This window comes from Protopterus annectens, chromosome 10.part0 (genome assembly GCF_019279795.1).
Source record: "Protopterus annectens isolate FY-2018-M chromosome 10.part0, PAN1.0, whole genome shotgun sequence".
NCBI classification, from domain to species: domain Eukaryota; kingdom Metazoa; phylum Chordata; order Ceratodontiformes; family Protopteridae; genus Protopterus; species Protopterus annectens.
The window spans coordinates 543,389,660-543,409,892 of NC_056744.1; the positions used below are offsets into that span (position 1 = coordinate 543,389,660).

Sequence of the window (20,233 nt, forward strand, 5' to 3'; positions counted from 1 at the left end):
ACCCAGAAAGCACATGTCTTGAGAGGGTACTAGACTGGACTTTATTTCGTTCACAGAATACCCTAGGCATCTTAGCACTGCTATAACATATTCCAGATGCTGTAGAAGGTCTTCCTTTTCTTGAGCCAGAATCAGGCAGTCGTCCAAGTAAGGATAGATTTGAATTCCTTTTAGCCTGAAGTAAGCTATCACTGGAGCCAGAACCTTTGTGAATACTCTGGTTGCAGTAGATAAGCCAAAGGGCAATGCAGAGAACTGATAATGAGAATTTCCAGCTCGAAAACGCAGATACTTCCTGCAACTTAGTCTTATAGGCACATGAAGGTAAGCTTCCTTGAGATCTAAAGTTACCATCCAGTGATCTTTGCCCAGCAGAGGTAAAAGCTGTTGTAACGTCAACATCTTGAACTTGGGAATGTCCAGATAAGTGTTGAGGATAGATAAATCCAAAATTGGTCTCCACGTGTTCCCCTTCTTTGGTACTAGGAACAGGCGAGAATAAAATCCTAGGCCCCTTTCTGATACAGGGACTGGCTGAATGGCCCCTATTTGGAGTAACAGAGAAATTTGCTTGTGAGCCTCTTTCCTTTGTGGAGGAGGAACGTCTGGCATGCCTTTGAAAGGGGCAATGTATGGAAATAAAACCTGTAACCGTGGTGAATGATATCCAACACCCATCTGTCTTGAGTAATTAAATCCCAATTTTCTTTGAAAAGAGACAGTCTTCCTCCCAAAGGAGCTGCCAGACGAGAATCTACTGGCAGCTGAAAAGGCAGGTCATTGGGTCTGTTTACGAAAGGACTGACCCCTGCCCTCACCAGAAGTCTGAGCAGGTGAACTCCCTGTTCTAGGCCTAAAAGAACCTTGAGCTCTGCCCCTACCACGTCTAGACCTACCCCTAGACTGGGAATCATAAGCAGGATATGTCCATCCTTTAGTAGGCCAATTTCTACTAAACTTCGGTGGCTGTACCTGTAAAAAATCTTTAACAGTTTGCATAGACTTAGCTTTGTCCTCCATTTTCTTTAAAACTGCTTCCACAGGCGAACCAAACAACACATCAGACTGTAAAGGAGCATCCAAAATCCTTGTCTTAACATGCTCAGCTAAATTCTGATCCCTCAACCAGGCATGCCTGCGAAGAACAGAACTAGTGGCAGCCACCCTCGAGGAGGCCTGTACAGCATCAAAACCACATTGCAAAGAATGCTTACCCACTTGTTCAGACACATGAACTAAATCCAGCAACTCTTTACACTCAATACCTTCCGCCAAAGCATCCACCTTAGATTTCAATTGTGAAAGGAGATAATTTTGATATTTTAGCATGTGAAACTGACAATTCAACGCCCTCATGGCTAAAGTGGAAGAAGTATACACTTTCTTTCCCCATCTATCCAAAGCCCTTGCCTCTTTATCAGTGGGAACAGGGTTTTTAACAACAGAGGCCTTAACACCTTTAGGTCCCTGAGAAACAGTTTCCGGGTCTGCCCTAGGGCTCTTAAAAAGATACTTATGAGCTTCAGGCACCCTATAGTACCTATCAGGTTTAACAGGAGCAGGAAGCAAAGAATCAGGGTTCAGGGAAGCCTCTGCAAAAACATCTTCCACCACATTCAACACAGGAGGTATAGCTAAGGGCCTATGCTGGGGTAAAAACAAGAATTCCCTAAGCCTTTTCCTGGAATCAGAGTAATCTTGGCCTTCCCATTTAAAGTGCTCCCTCATGGAATGCAGAGTCTCTGAAAATGAGAAATCCTCAGGAGGAGAAGCTGTAGGAGTGGAATCATCCACATCAGAATCAGAATAAGGAGGATACTCCTGCAAGTCTTCCGCAGAAGACTCAGAAGCCTCTGAACACTGTTCAAAACTCTCAAACTCAGGCTCCACCCTAGGCCTCTTATCAGGAGGGGGCATAGAACCTCTAATCATAGTAATCAAATCTTCTGCCATTTTAAGCATGTGTTTCTTAGGGACAGATCCTGAAGTGCTAGGAGAAGCCCCACTGAAGCTAAACTTGGCCTACCTCTCAAAGAAGTTTTGGAAACAGAGGGAGAGGCTCTAACTACCTTGGGAAGAGAGGGAAGAACAGTTACCTGAGAAGCCCCCTCAGCCTGGCCTACCTCCTGAGAAGGCACATCCTGTAACAGTAAAGTCTCTGCCTGAGACTCCAAAGAAACTCCTGGCAAAACCTCTGGCTCCACTGAGCCTTCTAAAGAACCGACGTCCGGGACTGCCGGTTCATCAACCCTAGGCTTCGCTGTTTTGTCCTTGCGCTTTTTGGACGAAGCGGGCGTCGGAGCATCCGACGGCATTTTATAATTACAACGCTTCCCAAACACTAACCTGGCACAGTCTAACCTTCTCTTAATAGTGCGTTTGTTAAATCTAGCACAAGAGCGGCATCCAACAACGTCGTGCTCAGGCCCTAAACAAGGTATACACAAGGTATGGTAATCCCTATGAGGTATCTGTTTCCCACAAGAAATACAGTTATTCACTTTCTGACATCCGGTTAAATACTGAGGCAAGAAAAAACCAAAATGTTCCCCAACGGGGTACTTAGCCAACTTTGATTCGGTCTGAAACTCCGACTTCAGAAAATTTCAGAACGCCAACCTGCACTCGCAAAACTGCTTCTGCATCGGACCATGCGGCAAAAAAGACTGAGGATATGGCGTCGGTCATGCGCATTAGTACCCTGACGTACTGACGCCAGTCTAATGCGCCCTGACCGACGTCAGCCATATACTTTGGTATTCGGGCCGACTGGACAGCGGACTACCCCAATAGTTAGGACTGCAGCAATGTGGAATGAAGAACATCAGGAGGAACAGCAGAAGGTTTAGGAGAATCCATCTGCAGCAACTCATAGTACATTTTATGTACTCAGACACCAGTACACAATCCCATAACTCTATCATCCTGGAGATAAAGGAGTATCAGGACTGGTAGATTCCTCTTCCTCTGATCCATATTCCAAAGAAGGATTCTGAGAAGAGTAAGCAAGGGACTCCACACCAGAATCTAGCTCCTCCACAAAGGAATCCTTTTCCCGGAGTATTTTTAGGGGAGTACAGGACCAAGAGGAGGCCCAACAAACTCCCTGAGGAGGTTTCAATGCCATCAAAGCAATAAACAAACCCTGAGTGAAGGGCTTGACATTCATTGTGTATCCTTAGCACGGGAAATATGTTTAGTCTTGTGCTTTTTCTTCAATGGGATGTCGCCTTATAACATTTGGAAAGCTCTGATTCAGGACGGCATTCAATGATGGTAGTAGGACTTCTTCTCTGACTAATATTTGAGGAACACCCCTAAGCCCCTTGGAAATAATCAGCCATGGTTCCCCTGAACATCTGAAATGGACGACTTCAAAGCCTCCTCGGACGTGCTTAAAGTCAGATCCCTGTCAGCCTCCAACCCAGTTGTGGCAGAGGAATCCAGCAACACAGCAGGTCGAATCACCTTGCATTCACTCACCTCAGGAGAGATGTCCAGCAGAGACTGAACAGCAGAAGATTCTGGCTTAGGCTTGGTCTTCTTCACTGACAGCTGTCCCTCTGAGTGGGAAGTACCCTCCAGCAGGTCTTTTGTGAGAAGCTTAAGATGCTAATTTTCAAGATAAAGGGCGAAAGAAGACAGTCTTCTACAAAACGTTTTAGGTACAAAAGTCTGACAATGGAACAGTATGTATGATCATGACAGGCACCTAAGGAAAAAAAGATACTGGTTGTGGCAGTCTTTATGGGGAATCTGTCTACCACACTGGCATTTACCCTTCTTGGATGACATGAAACCCCACAAGCAACAATAAAAAAGGATAAGTAAAATAAAGAATCCCAATGGGGCACTTATCTGTAATGGCTTGGTGAAGCAGCAACAGAATGGGAGCTCAAACCGACAATCAAGCAATTGCATTCGGACTGCTGGCAAAGAAGTCCTAAGGATGGTATGACAGGATGTCACCTTTATGTCCTACACTACACGAGTAGCATGTGTGTGACGTACAGCATACGTTAAAACAACCTAAAGGCTTTGATACACGTTAGGTCACCCTTAGCAGGTGATCCCAATGTAATGAATACTGCAATAGTGAAATGGATCATCATCAGATGCTGCTGGGCTTGCTCGGGGTGTGCCGAATTGAACAAGCCTCCTGGTATTTAAAGGCTGAAAGGCTCTACACCCCTGCAGAAGTCAGCCAATCAAAATGCAGCCAAGACTCCCACAGAAACTAGCCAATCAAAATAAAGCACTCCAATCCCACATGGGAACCTGAACTCAGGTAGCTGTCACATGGAAACCTCTGCTCTCACCAAACAATGGAACACTACAGATCCAGTCCTAGGAAGCCAATGAAGTCCTTGTAGTCCAGTGAATTTGCAGAAATCCAGATGGAAAACCAGCTTTGTAGCCTACTACTTGTTCTCTTTAGTCTTCTTGTCTTCGGAGTACCCCAGCACTAAACAGAATGTTGATTACTTTTGAACTCCAGACTAAGTGGGGCAGGAGGAGTTCAATGGTACTGACAGAGGTCTGTAAGCAGGATATTCTTGTTTTACGAGTGTATAGTTAAATCCATGAAAGCACTTATTTTTATCAGCCTTTGTCTTTCAGGAGAAGGTAACATTTCCACCATCTTCTCTTGGCTTAATTTCAAGACAGCACACTGCCAGATCACTTTGACCATTTACTCTGTTAGCTGTCCATTACAGTGCAGATGTTCCATGTGACAAAATCTTATTTTTATTCTGATTACATATCAAGTTATAATATTACACTCAGCTATACATTACATTCTTGAAGAGGTAACATAGTAAGTTTAAAGCACCTTTTCAACGTCTCAACTCCATCTGGACAAGCAGAGAGACATCCAGTGACTAATGAGTCACAGTAGTATCTGCTGAATCATATACCTGTCTCACCTGTGTTGCCAGATACAGGAAGCAGCAGTTTGGCTGCCTGACTATGCTAATTCATGGGCATTCTGGCAGATTCAGGGTATCCTGCCCTGAGACAATACATGCATCTGAAACTCATTACAAATCTGTGCCTGTTTTAATAGTTTGTTCATAAATTATATCTAGCAACATGCTGAGTGATGTATCAATTCTGAAGTAACAGTCTGTACAAACTGACCCCACTATACAGTCTCTTGCACATCTGCAGAGATAGAACAGTTTGTTTATATTCAGGTAATGAAAATTACAGCATATTAAAGGCTGAAAGGCTCTACTGGTAACATGGATGAGTGACTGCATTCTGAAACTAATACCAGTGTGAGTAAGTTATTCACTGTAATATGTCCTCTGTCTACTACAACTGCAAAGGCAATATTTTTCACAGCCTGAAACAAGCTGTTTTCATGTTTCTTAGCATCTGAGCATGTAACATAGTAGCTGATGCTGCATACTTACAATGCTATTGTGAGTAAATTGTCCACTGTATCTGTAGAGATAGTTTCTCAAATTATCAGAATTATATTTCCATATTTGTCAATACCTCAAGGCAGAATACCAGCTAAGATCTTACTTTGAAGCTGATGTTCAGACTAACAAGTCAGATACATATAACTGTGTGTCTAGATGGCATAGTCACTGACAGCTATTTTAAAATACCTATAAAATATGCATAAATGTCTATTTATTACCAATTATAAAATCAGAGTTGGAAGCTGCAAGTTCAATTTGTGCACTACAGGAAAGAAATGCATGGTCTGAACAATTTTTGGATTTAAATGTTTTGCATACCAGAGTTATGGACATTTACTTCAAACAGGATATTTGAAATGAATTCTCTGAAAACTTAGCTCAAAATGCACCACCATTCTAATGGTGAACTTAAGAGACAACATTCCCAACCTCCCCTGCAGTGAAGGGGACATATTTGTGATGACAAGATCAAGGGTAATTGGATGGGTAAGTTATCTGTACAAAAGAATTAGGCTTATCAATGTTAAAAAAACACTGATCATACCAACCACTGGTGGTGTAGGTCCATCCAGTTATGGTCAGATAGTTGAAGTTTCCCAACAGAAAGACACTGAGTACAAAGGATAAAACCAGATAAAATCACTTTAGCTAGCAGATCTAGGAGACTTTCTCTCTCTGATGCCCTCCCTCTGGGAGGAATAAGGATGCCTTTTTGAAGTTTCCAGTAGTTTATTCAGTTAACTAGGTACATGGATTCTTAGCATTGAGTATGGACACCTTAAAGTGACCTCAACTAGACTTTACCAGGTTAGACTGTCTAGCAGATTAACTCTGTCTTGAAAAAGAGGCACTATGGTGGCAGCAAAGGCTTTAGCCAAATGTGAAACCTATGGAAAAAGAGGTTCAGAACATCTGTAGCCAAGTAGAAAAGCTCTTCACCCATCTTGTCTCAAAATGACATACTGGATCCTCCCAGAATGCCATGCACTACACAGCCAATTATCTTATTGTTGAATCTCAGTATCATTCTGAGTGATAGCACATTACCACTCAAGACAGTATTATTTCTGCCTTTGGACATATTCATAGCAAAAATCAATCCTGTCCTCCTGCATGTCCATTGGTTAGAACACACAAGGTCATTCATCCACGATGGTCACTATCCAGTCAATCATATATGCCCAAATGGAGGGCATCTAAGACCCTGTTACAGCCCAGATCCTGGCTCTGGAAATGCAGCAAACTCTCAACCCAGTTCTTGTACTGACTGGTGAGAGTGGTGTTCACATAAAAGAGCCACCTATTACTAAAACACCACCATAGTTAGATGCGATCGTAATGGGTTTTAAGGGATTAGGGTCTGCACCCTTACGAATCTTACAAATGTGTGTACTGGTTATGAGTGCATGTGATAAATGTGGATGTGTTGCTGTGTGAACTAATACATGAAGTTTCTTAACTCTTATTAGGCTAAAAGTGTCTTAGGTGGTATTCTATTAACCAGCTGGCATGTGTGTGTTGTACTTGCCAAATGAATTTTGAGATGAAGGACTAGCCTCCAAGTTCAGTGCATACTTACACCTTTCACATTACTGTTATTTATCAATAAAGGGTTCTTGATACGCACAATACAGTTTCTACAATGCCTTAAAATACCCTGTGCTAGCAGGCTGGCTAAAGAGTGGCAAGAGCTGACTGAGTCCATAACAAGCAGTGCAGCTGAAGTGGTGTGAGAAAACAGGCCAGCTGAGCAGCCTACTTTTGCTATACAGCAGAATAATGAACTGGACTAAAAAATGATAACATGGGATATGGCTAAAGAATATAATATGAGACGTGATTATGGAAACAATTAGTAGACTCACAAAACAATAGGCAATAGTGGCAGTACTAACAAGTACAAAAAATTTAAATATAATAGCAATACATAACAGTAATCAGTAACAAGAAGCAAATTTAAATCAGATAGTTTAACCCAAACAGTTTCAATTGCTGCAACAGTTGCAATTTCTGTGACACTCCTGGAACACGCACTTGAACCTACAGAATTACTGCAAGAAGCAATGACCAGATGTGAGATCAAGTGCAATCAATAGCTAAATTCTGCCTAATTAGTAGCAGTAATAAGCAACAGACAGATTAACCTTATGGAACCCAGTATAGTAACCATACAGCAATAGCTACAGAGTCTAACCAAATAGTTATAAGTGCAGCAATTGTACAGTAAATGTTTGCAATGCAGTAACAATACAGCAATCAGATGAGCAGTAAAAGTGTATTGCACAGTGTCACCAGTTCTACTAGCAAAGAGTACTAAAGGCCTGATTACAACCAAAGTGAATGGAGTTTGAAGAGCAGCATGGATACCTGCTGGAGCTGGCAAGGGGTCACAAAAGAGGGGAGTGATGCAGCTTTTTGGGCTGCAACTCTCTTCATGGTGTAGGGGGATGTGAGGGCTTCCATGGGCAAGAAAGCCTTGAAGGATTATTTCACCTAAGGAAGCAAGTCACACGCCATCACTGATGCCCACTGCACTTCAACCCAATGCCAGCTATGGGCATGAACAAAAGGTGAAGGGCCTTGAAGTTACAAAAATCACCTGACCCCATATGGGTGATAGTTCTGTTCTCCACTGCTCGGCAATCATCCAGGAGGAAAGAATGAGCTGCATTGGACAGTAAAGACATTAAGTTTGATGGTCACTGTGTCAGTGAGACAGGGTTCTAATAAAAAAAAAAAAAAAAAAAAAAAATTCAGCTAGAGTAATCCAAGAGTCAATAGTGCAATGTTGTAGAGCAGCAGCTAAAAATTAGTAACAAGCAGAAATGCAACACGACCCATGACCAAAAACTGCAATCAATAAATAAGTTCATGCAGTTTTTACTTAGTATTAGTAACTGACAGTGCAAAATTACCAGGAATAGTATTACCAACAATGCCATATTACCTTAGATACTGATGGTAATGAACTACAATGCAATGGCAATAAGGCACAATATTACTGAAATGTAGTAACACACTAGAGTTGCTCTGGGGGTGTAGAGAGAGATAAAGGCCTGACTATGATCTAGGTGACCTAATTTAACTAGCGGCTCAGGCAACTGAGAGCGGCAAGAAGGGACTGGCATTACCATCCTGGGGTGGGTGGTTGGACCTATGGGCACCTATGGTGTCTATCCTGGGTGGAGGCTTGGGAAAACACACTAGTAATCATGCCTAAAGAAGGGTATAGGGTGGAGGAAATAGTTGAGCTGCTGCAGATGCAGGCCATTATGCTGAACACTACCCCCTCCAAGCATACCATTAGGTCTCCAAAGAGAGGGGGAAAAACTGGTAGATCATAAGCTGAACCCCCCCCCCCCCGAGAATGCACAAATGAGCCGAGTCCCCGAGAGGATGCCCAGCTATGCACCTTGCAGCTGGTAATCCTGGAGCAGACAGGTACCGGGGTGTTGGGACAGTACAACGGACAGTGGTGGGAGAAGAAAAAAAATGTAGTAATACTACGGTCAGCAGAACAGTGATGGTTTCGATGTACAGGGAATAAATGAAGGAGTTAAGACGCAAACAATTCCACTGTATGTAACAGTGGTGCTAGTTCATTTATCACCAAAGACAAATTACTATTTCATCCCTATATGCCAAGTAGCAGTACAAAATGTACAGAGATTGCCTATTTAAATGGAATTAGTCAAATATAACATAATTACAATCTATCCCTATCTGTGAGGTAACATTATTTGAATGCATTCACTCAGGTAAACAACAGATATAGTTTTGCCTACATTTGGTACACCAACAAATGCAGATTGGTTAAATAAGTTTTAATTAAAATTAAAAACAAATATGACTTGACTGCCAAGAATAATGACTATATCAAATCAGGATAACAAGTACAACAATATACTGGATTTAAGCTTAACAATAAAATGAACTACCCTGGTGCAACTAAGCAGAGAGAGAGAAGGCAGTGAAATTTCCGGCATGTATAAGGATGCATAGGTTGCTTTACCTGCTGTATTCCAGCACCTTGATGCTGCTGTTTACCCAACAGGATCTCTTACAACTAGACAGCAGCATAACTTGGCTAAGCCTGTTTTCTGGATAGAAAGATGCATCAACAGTATAAAGCAAAGTAAGACATTCTTACCTGACATTTTATATCCTCCAAAAGGCACTTCAATCTGAGCCAGGTTGTAGTTATTTATGTAGCATGTTCCAGCCTGGAGGGCAGCTGCCACTCTATGAGCTCGAGTAATGTCTCTGGTAAAAATTGGATAAAAAATTTAAGCAAATAGAAAGTTATGGTACCATACAATTCTGTCCTCTGACCACACCTCTCCAAACTTGATGTCATCTTTCAAACTTGCCAGCAATTGTTAAAAAACACTCAAACGTTATCTACTTAAATATCCTCTACGATTCACCCCCCAAAAGAAAAAAATGGCAATCAATCCAGGTTATGATTGATTGTCCCAACGTTTCAGGTTATATACATAGCTCAGACATTCAGAACCATTAGACAAATGCATTTCTTAAATCTCTTCTCCTTTAGACAAAAAGATCTGTAACTTTTATTTGGGGGTTAGACCCAATCTAAACAGTGCAGTCAAATTAAATGTATATTAAAAATAATAACCAGTCTCTGTGGGCATATGGGAACACCTTTGACCTATTTGGCATCACTCTTCCATTAAGCAAGTAGGTTCTCCCCCTTGCAGAAACGGTCTCACAGGAGTGGGTAAGGCTTAAGAAAGAGAAAAAAAGAGGGAGGAAACTGGCTCCGATACAGGCTGTCCCTTCCAAAAGTTCCTCTTTTCAGAGGAACAACTAGTGAAAAACACTTCCACCAAACGCACTCTATTAATATCCAAAACGTAGATGTTTATTTCATGCAACACAATAAATAATACAAATAAAATCAAATATATGAAACAATGAATGGATTAAGTGCTTTCTGATGAAGTCTCCTGAAGGGAGATGAATCAACTTCTACAAGTGCTTTACCCATTCATATTACTAAACAATCCATATAATTGATCAAGACATTAATAGTCAATATGCTGGCGTAATTAAAGTGCTAGTGCATAAAGAGTTGCAGTTTATAGGGTATACTACCAATTCCTACTTCTCTTTATAAAACAATATGTGTTATAACTCATCCTGTGCAAAATTCTTTGTAAAAAAGAATATATATATATATATATATATATATATATATATATATATATATATATATATATATGGGTCACCTTCAGATGCCCGACAACGCGTTTCCCCGACACGGAATCCGACGGGACGAAAACACTGACAACGCAGATGACCGACAAGGTGAGAACCCGACGGACTCGGTAAGTGTGCGATCGAGTGAGGGATTTAGTGTTACGGAGCGGACAGGTAAGTGTGCGATAGTGAGGGACTGTGGGTTTAGGGGTGGGTTAAGTGAGTTAGGGTTAGGGTGCAGGTAGGGTGAGTGTGCGGTAGTGTCGGACCTTGGGGTTAGGGGTGGGTAAGTGAGTTAGGGTTAGGGTGCAGGTAGGGTGAGTGTGCGGTAGTGTCGGATCTTGGGGTTAGGGGTGGGTAAGTGAGTTAGGGTTAGGGTGCAGGTAGGGTGAGTGTGCGGTAGTGTCGGATCTTGGGGTTAGGGGTGGGTAAGTGAGTTAGGGTTAGGGTGCAGGTAGGGTAAGTGTGCGGTAGTGTCGGACCTTAGGGTTAGGGTTTGGGTTAGGGATAGTGGATATGTTATGTAATGTACTGTGTTGTTTACGTGTAGTGTGTGTTGGTGTAATGGTTTTCAGTGTTTTGCGTTGTCGGTATTTTTAGTTGTCGATCTTTTGGTGTCGGTGATTAGTGTGTCGGCGAAACGCGATTTTGGGGATATAAAGGTGATCCATATATATATATATATATATATATATATATATATATATATACATAAAATGAAAAATAACATGCAAAAATACATGTAGAAATGTATAAAAAATGTGCGTGTGTAAATATATGTGGTGCTAAAAACTAATTATGTAGGAGCCATAAATTATAATAGCAGCAACAGTAACAATTTGTGTCTTTCGGCTTTTCCCAGGGTTAGGGGTCGCCACAGTGGAACTCCGGTCCGCTAATGATGGATAGTTGATTTTTACATGCCGAGTTACCAGCCCTGATGCACAACCTTCAACGAAGGTACGCCCATTCACGCATGTCTCCATGCAGAAGACGCTCTAGCTGAGAATCGAACCGGACAGCGTCTTACTGTGAGGCGACAACGCTACCGCAGCATCCCCACAAATTCTATAAACCATTCTATATAACAAATATAAAAAAAAGTTAAAAACGTTAAAAACTGTTAGAAAAATATGTATTAATGTGTATGTTTAATGCAAATTAGTAGTTAAAAGAGTTAACACGTTTTTCATTCTATTTTATATGCACTGTTTTTTATACAAATTGAGTTTCATATGAGAACTGAAAAAGATGCTTTTTGAAACTGCAGTGTGCTTTCTGAAACTTGCAAGATGCCCTCTGACCTAGTAATTGCTAGCACAGCAATATTCATGTTTATGCCTTTTGGAAATGTACTTGAGAAGCAGGTGCTTATCTGCTAGGTTGAACAATGCTATATTCTGTAAATGTAATGATTCTAAACAATCAGCTCTGTTCGAAGTATGAGAACATGTACAGCTGCAGAAGCTTAGAGATAAAGTAGACAAAGGATTATTAGAGAAATGAACTGCTAGCTTTGTGCTTGAATTAGCCATAGTACCTTGAATGGTAACATAACATGTATCTAACCGGTGGTAACCAAGGCCACGTTGTTTTCCTTAGGAAGTTTCTCACAAAAAGTGATAAATCAGCAGAAATTCATGAGAATGGTGGTCAAGTGATGATGAAAAGACTTGTAATTTGCTACGTCAGCTTGGTAGGCAATGTCTTATTAGAAAGTGTATAAAAATGAAAGCATTTCCTGTTTCTAGTTAGACAAACTCTGTAATAGCACGTTTTTGTCTCCTTGCTGCAAGATTAAAGTGCCTTAACCTGAACCTACCGTGTTTTGATCATTTTTAAAGTATATTTTTCCTTTGACAGTTTGGTCCTTCGGACCGGAAAGTACCTCTTGCTCTAGGCCTAGGTCAGAATTGGGCCCCGGTGGCATGTATCCGTACGGAGAAGAGGCCAAATCGGCTCTTCTGTTTTGAAAGACCTCTGACTAAATTGTCGTTCGAAAGAGGCCAGCCACTGTTTCTGATCTGGGATTGGAGGACGAGTCAATGATCCGGTGGATCAATTCACGTAGGGTCAGGTAAGAAGGAATTTACCTTTTTCTGTTTTAGATCAGGGACTAGTTACAGAACTGTTTTTTGTCAGGAGGATTTGCATGTGCAGATCAGGGACAAAAAGGTTACGGTCTTGTCATAGATCAGGGAAACAGAATAGGTAGACAGTTATTCTAGATAAACTGTGAAAAGGTGTACAACTGTGGTACCACGTGATAAGAAGGGTTACGTAACAATTTACAGCTTAGGCAACATGGGAAATCAGTGCACGAAAAATTCCCGAGACCCGCCCCTAACCGAAGACGCGAAATATATGCAATTACAGCGTGCCGATAATATTAAGTACTATACGAAATGGGTTGACAAATACAAATTTGATGGTAATTTAGATAAACCTGCACTTGTTAAACTCGTCAGACAACTTAAAACAGATGCGCAAAGTCAGTTAAAGCAACGGCAATTAGGAGTCCCTCAGGCACATAGGTGGCTTGAGGAAGCAAATCGCAGAGAACAAAAGATTAAAAATTCAAAAGCAATGTTCTTAGACAAAAAAGATAATAACTTGGTAATAGCAACGGCCCCTCCTCCGCCCCCTCCACTTCCCTTACCAGAATATGAAGCGAGTGGACAAACTGATCCACCTCCGCTATACCCAGCTGTTCCTGCAAAATCACAACTGTGTCAGGGATCCTATCGAGACTAGGTCTCGAACACGCAACTTGAGAGGGGAAACTGGATTATATGAAATGAATAAAAATTCGCAAGCTATGAGTGAGGAAGAGATATGTTCACTCAGAAGTACCGAATCCACAGGCAGGACAGGATCAGACTCTTTTAGTTTATAGACTGTGGACACTGGAAGATATCCGGAAAGCCACAGAGGGAATTCCCCATCCGAAGGTTAATTTTAGACAATTTTTAGACGACTTATAGGGTTATGAGATTAAGTTACCATTTGAATGGAGAAGTAGTAGAAAAAGTAGTTAGACAAATTGTAGGTCCAGATTGGCACATGATCAGTGGCAACTGGAATCCTCGTGACACAGAGCTCAGACCACTCCCACATAGTAATGCAGAATTGGATAACAGAGTAAAAGGTCTGACAGACCGAATCTCTGAAAAGTGGAAGCCTAGGGCTGATTGGATTTGCATTAATCAGTGCATACAACAAGAAGGTGAAACTGTTGATAGATATTATGCTAGATTATTAGAGTGTTTTAATAACCATTGCGGAATGCAGAAACCCGAAGATCAAACACATGATTCCCCATATGAGCAGCAGCTAAAGAACGCATTCTTAAAAGGCTGTATTACTCCCATTAGCAGCTTTATTACAAAACACATGGTAGATCATCATACAGGTAGATTACAGTCATTACTTGAATATGCAAAACATGCCGAAAGACATTTTAATAGCAAAAAGAAAAAGAAAGCTCAAGTATTTGCAGTAGAAGATGGGTCAGAAGTCTTTGTAGTACAAACCGGGAAAAAGGGCAAGAAAAATGCCCAGGGAAACAAACAATCTGACAAACGGTCAGAAGATTTTGAGGAAAGAAAGAAAAGGGGTGAATGTTTTAAATGCGGGAAAAAAGGACATTTGGCAAGGGATTGCGGCTAAATAAAAAGGTAACTACGGAAGATAAGGAGGGTGAGGAATGACTATATGATAGTCAGGAATCACTGAATGAGAACAAACAAGAAAAGACAAATGCGAGTGTGGTAGCAAGGGTAGAGGATGTGACAGAAGGGGTAGAGGATGTACATGAATTCATAGATGAAGAAAATGAAATTTTGGATTTAGCATTATTGAGCCTGGAGCTCTACTTAGCAGACACAAAACCGGAAGTTACGCTTCTGGTAGAAGGGAGGGAAGTCAAATTTTTGTGTGACTCGGGGGCTTCACGGACCCTGATACATCCTTCCAAATTACCGGAAGATTCAGAATCACCAGATTACATACTAGTAAAAGCAGCTAATGGACAGCTGTATCGGGAGCCACTCTCCCATGACATAGCAATAACTGACCCCATTTCAGGAATGACCCAGAAAAGCAGAATTGTTGTCTCTGCAAAATGCCCAGTAAATCTCTTGGGCAGAGACTTAATGCAGGTATTTGGCATAGCCGTAGTCTCAACCATGCAGGGTATGGAAGCACAGCGACAAATGGATACTTTTTTAGTGCGACCGGAGGGTGAGACATACTATTGGTACAGCCAGGACTTAGTTACGACTGGTCCAGGGGCAGTAACCAAAGAACTGATGAACGTAGCCATCAGTAAATCCCCCTCCCTTGACACTGACAAACAGCATTTGTTGCATTGTACTCTACATTACTGTAACAGACCAGGACCTGATAAAGAATATGAGCAAGAGTTGTTTCAAAACCATGCGAACATGCTAGTATTACGAAATTTGTACTGGGACACAGAAGGAAACAGTGTAATAAGTTGTTCATTGTCCCAGGAATTGTTAGCACTCTACAAATCTAATAGATTGCCACATATGAGCTTAACTAAAAATAGAAATTTGAAATGGGCAGACTTAGGAAAAAAGGTCACGAGGTGGGAAAAACAGACAGAGTTAGAACTCTCTGAACAAGGAGTACAGAAGCAGAAAATGAACTGGATAACACAGACACACCCAGCTGTGCACTCACAGGCCAGTGAGGATAGCTGAGTATTACTCTTACTGGAAGAAGAGGAAAAAGCCTTGCGAGACATACCAGAGACTCTCTGGTCAACAGGGAAATCAGATGTAGGACTTATTCGTACAGCAGGACCAGTTACTATTATGCCAAAATCAGCATTTCGACCTCAGAGAAGACCGTATCCCTTGAGAAAGGATGCAGAGATAGGGATCAAACCTGTAATAGCAGCCTTACTTAAGGAAGGAGTCTTAATAGAATCCCCTGATTCACCATGTAATACACCCTTATTTCCTGTTAGGAAAGCAAAACGGGGAATGGTGTATGGTCCAAGATTTACAGGCTGCAAATGACGCAGTTGTACCCAGGGCACCAACGGTGCCAGATCCACACACCTTATTGAATGATTTGAAACCTCAGCAGAAGTATTTTTCTGTAGTAGATATTAGCAATGCATTTTTCTCAATACCTATACACCCTGACAGTCAATATTGGTTTGCATTTACATTTCAGGGAAAACGGTATACATATACGAGATTACCACAGGGATATTGTGAAAGTCCAACAATATTTGCACAAGAAATGGCGAGTAACCTGGTGGGATTTATCCCACCGAAAAGTAGTCAGATTTTACTCTATGTAGACTACATTCTGCTGGCAGCCCCTACCCAGCAAGAATGCAAAGAGGATACCATAGCATTATTACAATTTTTAGCCACTCAAGGACACAAGGTAAACAAAAACAAACTGCAACTTTGGAGAAAACAAGTTAAATACCTAGGATATGTAATATCCAAAGAAGGCAGAATTTGAGATGAAGACAGAAAAACAGCAATATTACAAGCACCTAGACCAACTATCAAGAAGGAAATGATGTCCTTCCTGGGAACTACTAACTTTTGTCGGAGTTGGATACCAAATTATGCTTTGGAATCTGCTCCGCTGACTAATTTGATATTCAAAAAGCCGATTGCAGCACAGGATTTATTACAGTGGATACCAGAAGCAGCTTTCTGCAAGTTAAAACAATTGATAGCATCTTCCTTAGTTTTAGGATTACCAAATTATCATAAACGATTTTTTCAAACTGTAGACTGTAAGCAAGGTTATATGACATCAGTGTTGACACAGCAGCATGGGGACGGACAACACCCCATAGCTTACTATTCATCACAGTTAGACCCAGTGGTGCGATCCTTGCCCCACTGTGTACAAGCAGTAGTTGCAGCTGCAATGGCAGTGCAGGCTTCAGCCTCAGTAGTGTTGTTCCACCCTCTCACATTGAGAGTGTCTCATGCAGTCGCAATCATTTTACTGCAAGAAAAAGTAGCATATCTTTTGCCTGCTAGACATCTTTCCTGTATGACCATACTGTTGAGCCAACCTCATGTGAGAACTGAACGATGCACAACTTTGAATCCGTCAACCTTGCTCCCAACCCCTGCAGACGGCGAACCTCACTGCTGCCTGCAGGAGATTGAGCAAAAGACACTACCTAGACAAGACCTTACAGATGTTCCCTTGGATGATGCCAAGGTGACATACTATGTGGACGGCTCATGCAGGAGGGGTCCTACAGGACAGAATCTAGTGGGGTATGCAGTAGTTTCTGATACTGAGATTTTAGAAGCGAAGTCTTTATCACACAGCTTATCTGCACAAGCAGCATAATTGATTGCCTTGACAAGGGCATGTACCCTAGCAAAAGGTAAGAAAGTGAATATTTTTACTGACAGCCAGTATGCTTTTTCTACTGTACATGTTTTTGCGCAACAGTGGAAAAATAGAGGAATGATAACATCTACTGGTAAACCAATTAATCATGTGCAGTTTATTTTAGATTTATTAGACTCTATTCAGTTACCTCAAAAAGTAGCTATTTGCAAATGCGTAGCTCATACCAAACAGGATAGAATTTCAAAAGGTAATGCGAGGGCTGATACAGCTGCAAAGCAGGCAGCTTCAGTAGTTTTTCTTTTTAGCGAGGAATTACAACCTTCTGAGATTTTTGATTTAGAAATGTTAAAAACAATGCAGACACTTAACTACAAATGTAGAAAAACAAAAGTGGATAAAACGAGGAGCAATCCTTGAGAAGGGACTATACATCTCCAAAGAAAAGAAACCAATTCTACCATCTAACTTGTTTAGATATGCAGCTTTGTTGAGCCATGGGCAGAGCCATGTCTCAACAGCGGGGATGGTACAGTTAGTGAATAGAGTGTTTACGACGTATGGATTTACTAATTATACAAAAAATTTTTGTGCAGCATGCCATGTTTGTAACAAGTATCATGCACAAGGGGCACTGAAGCCTAAACAAGGGAGTTTCCCTACACCACCGTATCCGTTTCATACTATTTGTATGGATTTTATAAAACTGAACAAATGTGAAAATAAAAAGTATTGTCTTGTCATTATAGATATGTTTTCCAAATGGGTGGAAGCGTTTCCAACTAAAAATCCAGATGCAGCTACTGTTGCAAAGGTCCTTGTTAAAGAAATTATACCCAGATTTGGCATACCGGAAAAGATTTATAGTGACAATGGTACACATTTTGTAAACCAAACAATACAACAACTTAGTCGCTATTTTGGGATATCATTGAAAAACCACTGTGAGTATCACCCCCAATCTGCAGGATTAGTAGAGAGGCACAATGGGGTGTTGAAGAATAAGCTTAGGAAATTGATTAGTGAGACACAAAAGAACTGGGTGCACTGTTTACCTCTAGCACTGTTGCGCATGAAAACAGTTCCAAATGCAAAGGGATTAACTCCTTTTGAAATTTTGTTTGGGAGGGCATATTATACACCTCAGTGGATACCTCTCATGTCTGCAGAGCAGGAGGCTGACAGTTCACTTGCAGGGTATATGAGGCGATTTTTGAACAACAAACTTTTGCAGTTAAATTCTGTTTCAGATAAAGAGCAACCGAAATCGGAAGCAGCAGTAGCCCCAGGCACCTGGGTCTGGGTGAAGATTGTGAAGAAAAAGAACTGAAGTTCTCCGAAGTGGGAAGGGCCGTACCAGGTACTACTGTCGACACCCACTGCAGTCAAGATCGCGGAGCGAGCATCCTGGATTCATTTAACACACTGTAAATTGGTTAAGAACTTTGAACTGGACAAAAACCTTGTTACTGTTGTACAACGAGAACAAAATGGCCAGGTATAGAGTGAATAGAGACATTGAGCAACCTCAGAAAACTTGCATGATCACTTTGATAGCTATGCTAATTACATTGTTCTTTTTGTTGTGGCCTTTCCTTTTTCCTGCCACAAGAGTTGAACTGATTAAACATGATGGGCCAAACATAGACTGGCATCTGTACTTTAACACTTCATAGGTTCATAGGTTTATACTAGGCTATCTGCCCTAAGGCATTTATAAGCCTATCCCAAATTTTTGTGGCTTACGCCACCCCTTATATGAAAAAATACTGTGCCCATTAGTTTGTTGTGCCTCTGTCCAGCAGTGACACAGAGATGATTCCCGGGGTAAACCTACGATCTCCCATCCACAGGTCTAGATTTCTCTTGAACAGAGTCAGCGAGGTGCTCTGCCTCACATGGACCGGGATTTTATTCCACAGCAGAGGGAGTCTCCGAATGATAAATCTATCCCTCCAGCACGTCCTATTTATATCCGTGCTAATGTTTAAGTCGCTTGCTCTAGTGGTTTTGGTGGATTTGGATTTTTTGAGGTGGAGCATGTCCATTAATTCCGGGTTGGACATGGCCTTGTATGTCAGGCACATGTCACCTCTGAGCAGACGGTATGCGACTGAATAGAGCTGGAGTTTCTTCAATCTGGCAGCATATGACAGATTTTGGAGTCCCTTTATCCTTTTGGTGAGGAACTTTTGGGGTCTCTCCAATTGCTGCATATGTCGGGTGAGATACATCCCGAATGGGGCATTGTACTCGATCATTGGTCTGATAAGTGAAGAGTACAGGGGAACAATAACCTCACTAGATCTGGATGTGAATCCCTTCATGATCAGGTGGGCAATGTAGAAGGTCTTTCTAACCACTTTAGCAATGTGAGTGTCAAAAGAAAGGCCACTGTCAACCTGGGTCCCCAGGTCCCTGATAACCTCTTCTGTGCTTAGTGGATTGCCACCTATATGGTAGCTTGGGGTTACCTTGTTTTTCCCGAAGGGTATGACTATACATTTTTTGGAGTTTAACTTCAGGCCATGGCTCTGGCACCAGCTATCTGTTTCCGTGAGTCCCTTCTGAAGGATATCCGTGTCTGATGCACTTTCCACTATGGCCCAGTTTGCAGTCGCCTGCAAACTTTGTCAGCCAAAGTCCTCCTATGTTGGCCTGTACTTCTGAGAAGTAGATGCCAAACAATAGGGGGCCAAGGACCGAGCCCTGTGGGACACCACTTGTGACCAGCTTGGAGTCTGACACAGCGCCAGCAACTCTAACCCTGTGGGTTCTGTCCTTAAGCCAGTTTGCAACCCATCTTGTGACATATGGGTTTACATTTAAGCTGGTAAGTTTTTCTACAATACCCGAGTGGGGTATTGTGTCGAAAGCCTTTGCAAGGTCAAGGTAGGCTGTATGGACTGCCTTTCCCTCATCAATGGCCTTGGTGACTGTTTCGAAGAAGTCGACCAAGTTCAAAAGGCATGATCTTCCCTTGACAAAGCCAAACTGGGTCGGGTCCAATGTCTGCAAGTCCCTATATCTTTGTTTATGAGCTCCATTATGATCCTCTCCATAGCTTTGCAGACTAGACTTGTTAAGCTTATGGGGCGGTAATTACCAGGGTCCGTAGAGGCGCCCGCCTTTGTGGAGTGGGACAACAGTGCCCCGACGCCACCCCCTGGGCACGATCCTGTGGTAAGGCTGAGATTAAAGCCCTG

The 20,233-nt window shown here is 41.8% G+C and overlaps 1 protein-coding gene across 1 annotated transcript in view; it reads right to left on the minus strand.

Moving 5' to 3' along the window:
- LOC122813214 (4-trimethylaminobutyraldehyde dehydrogenase-like) overlaps positions 1 to 20,233 on the minus strand; it is a 958,904-nt gene that overhangs the window by 138,819 nt on the left and 799,852 nt on the right. Inside the window, exon 10 of the mRNA XM_044085400.1 lies at positions 9,586 to 9,698. Coding sequence (XP_043941335.1) covers positions 9,586 to 9,698 — 113 coding nt within the window. The remainder of the gene's footprint in view (positions 1 to 9,585; positions 9,699 to 20,233) is intronic.